At 39.8% G+C, this 6,024-nt stretch overlaps 1 protein-coding gene across 1 annotated transcript; it reads right to left on the bottom strand.

The window, feature by feature from the left end:
• Window positions 1-1,957: 1,957 nt before the first annotated feature.
• LOC110790045 (uncharacterized) lies at window positions 1,958-5,455 on the bottom strand. The gene has a single exon (XM_021994784.2). It carries the CDS (start codon window positions 5,409-5,411, stop codon window positions 2,547-2,549), a length of 2,865 nt encoding a protein of 954 aa, XP_021850476.1. The 5' UTR covers window positions 5,412-5,455; the 3' UTR covers window positions 1,958-2,546.
• Between the last annotated feature and the right edge of the window lie 569 nt (window positions 5,456-6,024).

Raw genomic sequence — 6,024 nt, 5'->3', positions numbered from 1 at the left:
ACCAAAAAGGAGTTGGATGAAGTTCGAGACAAGTGGGCTACTTACTTCAACGATTGTGAACTACCCTCAGTGTAATAAATGGAGAAGGCTTGTAGTTATTCGTGACTCTTACATTATTTTGTTATTTATCGATTTAATTAATTACATTTAAATTAATTCGGTAATATTATTGGAAATTTGAAATTTATATCATTTTTGAGAATGTCAAGCTGATGTTTGATGAACAGAAATTATATTGCAAAATCAGAAATTATATTGCAGAATATTAGGAATTATATTGCAGATTTTTTTTTTTTTAAAAAAAAAAAAAAACTCAAAAGTTGCCCTTGTTTGCAACAAGAGCAACTTATGTGCAGCTTATAAGGTGCCTTTGTTTGCAACAAGGGCAACTTATAAGTTTCACATAAGGTGCTCTTGTTTGCAACAAGGGCACCTTATAAGTTTCACATAAGGTGCCCTTGTTGCAAACAAGGGCACCTTATAAGATTATAAGTTGCCTTTGTTAAGGGCACCTTTTGATAATTTTACAAAAGTGACCCCCCCCATTGGTGGCACTTACGAAGGGCAACTTATAAGCCACTTTTAAGAGCAACTTATCAAGTTTTTTCCTCTAGTCATTTCTTGCCTTTGACGATCTCAGCTCCCACTGAAACCAAGATCCGTCGATTCCGAATATCCATAGATGGAGTATTTAATTCCATTAAATACTTGATCCGTTTACGTACTATTTGTGTGACCCTACGGGTTCAGTCAAGAGTAAGCTGTGGATTAATATCATTAATTCCACTTGAACTGAAGCGGCCTCTAGCTAGGCATTCAGCTCACTTGATCTCACTGAATTATTAACTTGTTAATTAATATTGAACCACATTTATTAGACTTAACATTAAATGCACACTTGGACCAAGGGCATTATTTCCTTCAACCACAACCACCACCAGCCTCGCGAAGAGGAGCCGACAACCTCCAGCCACACTGAACTAGGTCTGGCCGCACCGAGGGAACGAGGCAGATTGCAAGGTGGCTAATCGTCGCCTCTCCTCCCGCGACTCTCTCCCGTTTAGTCTTTCGTTCCAGTTCCGTTCCCCGTCCATCTCCGACGGCTATTGCGACAAGGAGAATCACCGGCGCCGCCTCCATCAAAGCCACCAACTACGGCGATAAAATAAACAAAAATAATTAAACAAAAATTGCAAAATCGAAAAAATCAATCTAAAACCTAAAATTGCAAAATCAACAAAATTAATTAAAAAGCTAAAAAATCCTAACCTCCTATGGCGACGCCGGCAAGGAGGCAACATTCTCAAGGCTGATTTAGCGCATACCCTACCAATATCGCAGCCACCGCGAGATTAGAGCCACCAGCGCAATATTCTGGTTGTCCGACGAGGTGGTTGTGTACGTATACGACTCTTCTCCCCCCTCTCCTTCCTTCGTCGATCTTCCATTTCCTCGCTCGTTCAGCAGCCAAATCTCCGGATCTTCAACTCCGGCGGCAATCATTCTCACCTACGACGACCGCCGGCGCCGGAGAGTATCAAAAGGAGAGAGAAACTCGCAGGCGGCGAGCTCAGGTTCGCCGCCGTTCGCGATTTCAAGACGCAGAGGGTTTGAGGAGAGAGAGGGTTTGAGGAGAGGGTTTGAGGAGAGAGAAATGAAAAAATAGGTATTTATATGATCCGAATTGAAAACCACGGTTTTTTTGACCCGCGTCCTGACCCGTGTCCTGACCCGCACCCTGACACATGGGCACGTCTGACACGTCAGACCGTCTGATTTAAAATTTTATAATATAATAATTGTGGGGTCATTCCTAATTTAGAAGTGTAACAACTAATCTGGGACGGACGAAAAAGGAAAGTGTAACAACTAATCTGGGACGGAAGGAGTAATAAGTAATAAATAATAAGTATAAACAATAAATAATTAATTTAAAAATATAAATAATAAATATAAATAATAATAATAATAATAATAAATATAAATTAATAATAATAATAATAATAATAATAATAATAATATTCAAACTTATTGAAACTTATCTGTACTTATTGGACCCGAAACTTATTTTTTTAAGGTGAACAGAACGCCCCCTAAGAAGCTTTTATTACAGAAGCTAAACAGATAAAAATAGGAGAATTAGTTTTCTTGGAAAAGGATTAGTCCCTCCAGCTAAACACAGCCTAGAAGATGAAGTGATAATACTAACAACCATTATAACAAATACTGTTTGATCTAAACAGAGCAAGTCTTCGATGAGACCGTCATTGCCCAGTCTTCGATGAGACCGTAATTGCCTCAGTCTTCTATGAGACAATAAAAACATTCCAAGAGGTAAGAACGTTATCCAAAAAATTTGAAAGACATCACTCCTGTCTTAACATTTTGTTCCCATTCAAGCAGTTTCATACCAGACTTTTCCTTTGGTAACATAACAAGAATGGACGTCTGTTTCCCCAACAACAGGGGCTATGAATTATGAACACAATTGCTTCGAAGCACTACTACCAAAAGCTGCGCTTTAACCACTTCATCTTTATTGGAACCTATAGTCCTACGGGGACTTTTTCATATTGAACGGTCTTGCTAAATCGCGTCGGAATAACCCACCTTCCACCAAGCCACTGCTGCAAGAAGATAAGAACGACAAACAGCAGTCCAAGACACGTAACAAGGATATCCCATGTAGTGGAATAAAAATTCATTCTTGGGTCTGCATATATATACCACGGGTCAAAGCTCCATGACGAACTATGAGCCCTGAACAAATCATAAGCATGTGGCAACAGTCGAACAACTGTAGTTCCGAGATAGTATGGAACAGCAAGAGCCCTCTCTTTCGAATCAGAGAATACATTGAAGATTATCTGAGGAAGAAGAAAGCCATCCAGAATGAAACCAGCATATGACTTCATATCACGCCAGAATGGAAGAGAAGGGTTTGAGTTTATGTAGCTACTAGGCTGGAATGGCATTGTAGGTCTACTCCTTAGTAACTGTATAAGCCAAGCAATCAGAGCCCCTACTGCATATAAAGGCAAAGTGTAACATATTACTTTCTTTTCAGTTTCCCATAAGGTTTTCTGGCTATCTTCTTCACCACCACCTCTTGCGGACCATGTCAATTGTAGGAGACGGAACTCCAGAAGAAATGCTACCATGGTTATAACCCTGACTAAAACTTCATTCACCTCGAGCCATCCACCACTTCCAACAAGTACAGTTCTCTTGCTAGTACTTGACAAGAAAAATGCTTCCATATTCAAAACCAAGGGAATAAGATGTCCCAAGGTGATTACAACGAGCATTACAACTGAAATGAATGGAAGGGTGTTTGGATTCCTTTTCACGTGGAATAGCTGCAATCCCACAAAGACGCATGCTAGAGTGTTGGAAATCAAAACCAACGCGATCTCAAAATCCATCCTCCAAAATGCACTTTTTACTTGGAACTTTGTGAGTGAAGTTGCAGTAAAATCAAGATGGTCAAAGTAAAATGGATCTGAGTTTTTACGTTTGCTTTCAATACTCCCCTTGGCGACATCTTTAACATTCGAATCACGTGGAGGAAACTGAATGTTGATAAAAGTATCACAGTCTAGTTTACTGGCATTTAGTGCAGCACTGACATCATTTTTAAGTTTCCAACAGCCAACCATACAAAGGCGTCCCGCATCAGTATCATAAATACCTTCAGCAGATATGCGTATTGTATCATTCACAGTGAATAACCTACCACCCACCTTAAATTCAGCTTTAGGAGAAAACATTATCCGATAGGAAACATTTAGAAAGCCATGGTAACTATTATTACCAGCAGAGTTTGGAGTTGGAACTAGGCGAGAATGGAAATATGGATAAATATTCTGCACAAAACGATCACCAACATACACGGGATAGGCCTTGCCCCAGGCTCGTATACCCTTGCTGTTTTTCACTTCCATGTCAAATTTCATATCTTGGGAATAGGGATCAGGGAAACTCTTTCCTTTTTTCTTACTGTCTTTCTTTTCTGTACAAAATTTCTTCGCTCTGTCAATTTCAGTATACTTGTATTTCATGTCTGGAAGTGCTGCTCTCCTAGACCCAGAAGCACTAATTTCAATTCTATCAAAGTAATCCGGTTCATCAACACTCTTGGTGCTCCAAATATCCCCAGTAATCACACCCGAATCTCTAATGGACAAAGTATCAGCAAATGTAAAATTCACCCTAACTGAGCAATCACCAATTGTAGCATTCAATGGATCTTTCGTGAAATTCAAAATCCGGCAAGCAGCAAAGAAAAGCTGACCCTTGCCTATATTCCATAATCCCTCAGCAACCAATGTCCTACTAGGATCCAATGGTTGGCGATAACCATTCCGAATATCACTAACATTCGAAAAACCAAATGAAACCCGAACCCTCCTTTGCCCGGAACAATCAATTTCATTTAATGACATGAACTTAGGCAAGAACCCAAGAATCCTATCAATCCAAGTACAATTCCTACCATCATCACAATTATACTCCAACTCAAAATTCTCCTCTAAGCTTGCAAATTGATAACAATTCCCTAACTTACTCACCCCATTTACCAAACTATTATCATTGTTATTACTACTATTATTAACACTATCATCAACATCACCTTCAGCCATTTCATCCTTAATCAATGTATAACCATAGTTCATCTTAGCAAAACTCATAATCGAAATCGGCTTAAAATAAACATCACTACCCTCAGAATCCAAGCTCTCAAGAGTTCCAGTAATCAAGCTAGTATTAATAACAGTACTATTAGGATATTGAGACTTAAAAACAGCATCAAAATGCAAAGAATTACCACCAATCACACGCTTTGTGCTTGATCCCACCATACAAAGCTGTCCAGAAGCTGAATCCCAAAACCCAGAGAGCTGAAACCTCATATTCCTCCGGGAACCTCGAAACCTCGGGCCTCCATGAACGCTGAGCAAGTTCCTCTGGTTACGAAACCGAGACCAATTGATCCTGATAGTCAAGACGGATTGAATTTTGAAAACCCCAGATGAGGAGGTTTTGGAAACGGTCTGAGGGATGAGATTTGCGGTGATCTGGGAAGTGGTACCCAGGAATTGGTCGCCATTGGTGACGTAGGCGGAGTAGAAGGTGGGTACTTGGGCGGTGAAGTGAGGGTGAGTTGGCGTTGACTCAGGGATGAGTTGACCGCAGTGTGGAGAGTAAGGAATTTGGGGGAGATTGTCTGTGCGGAAAGAAGAAGGGAGGATTTCGCGAGAGGTGGTTTGGGTGATGAAGGTTGAGATGAGAGTGAGAATGAGGAGAGAGAAACTGGTGAAATAAACCCTCCTGAGGAAGAAGAAGAAGAAGAAGGGAGGAGTGTCCATTGTTTTGTTGGAGTGAGAAAAACAAGAATCTGATTCACGCATCAGGCGATCTGGCTTATACACATTCTATTGTTTTTTTTATAATTTTACCGGGAAGATATTTTAATATGGATAGGTGGCAAACGAGTTGTTCATAAAGGTAAAATGAGGTTCTTCTTGATCCGAATGAGTTACGATTTGATTTTGTTTTGCGTAATTTTGAGGTATATTGTGTTCAATCGATCTTGCGCGCAACAGGTATACGTTAATATTAACGTACACTAAACTTCCACACGTGTGAAAGTTAGACAGCTGCGGAATATGCAAATTCTTCCACGCAATCTGATTTCATAGTTACCTCCCAAACAACTAGAGGAGAAAGAAATTAAAAAAAACCCAGCAAAAACCAGAGGAGAGAGAAAGACAGAAAAACGCAGAGAAGAAAGGGGAGAAAGGAGAAAACGCATAGATCGCGATCGGAATTGGAGCTTGAATCCCTCATGTGCTTGACCTTCGCTCCAATTCGTAGAGGATCATGGTGTAGGTATCAGGTATGTATTCAACCTCTTTGAATTTAGTTTTTTATAGATTGAGCAATTTAGGTATACAATTATACAATCAAAATGTTTGGATTTATTTATTGTTTTGATAGATTGATAGTAACAAATTGTTGATC

The sequence above is a fragment of the Spinacia oleracea genome, chromosome 6, assembly GCF_020520425.1.
Source record: "Spinacia oleracea cultivar Varoflay chromosome 6, BTI_SOV_V1, whole genome shotgun sequence".
Lineage (NCBI taxonomy): Eukaryota > Viridiplantae > Streptophyta > Magnoliopsida > Caryophyllales > Amaranthaceae > Spinacia > Spinacia oleracea.
This window is presented reverse-complemented; position numbering and strand designations above follow the sequence as displayed.

Coding starts and splice junctions, on each gene's coding strand:
- LOC110790045 (XM_021994784.2), bottom strand. CDS start 5,411: ATGCGTGAATCAGATTCTTGTTTTTCTCACTCCAACAAAACAATGGAC.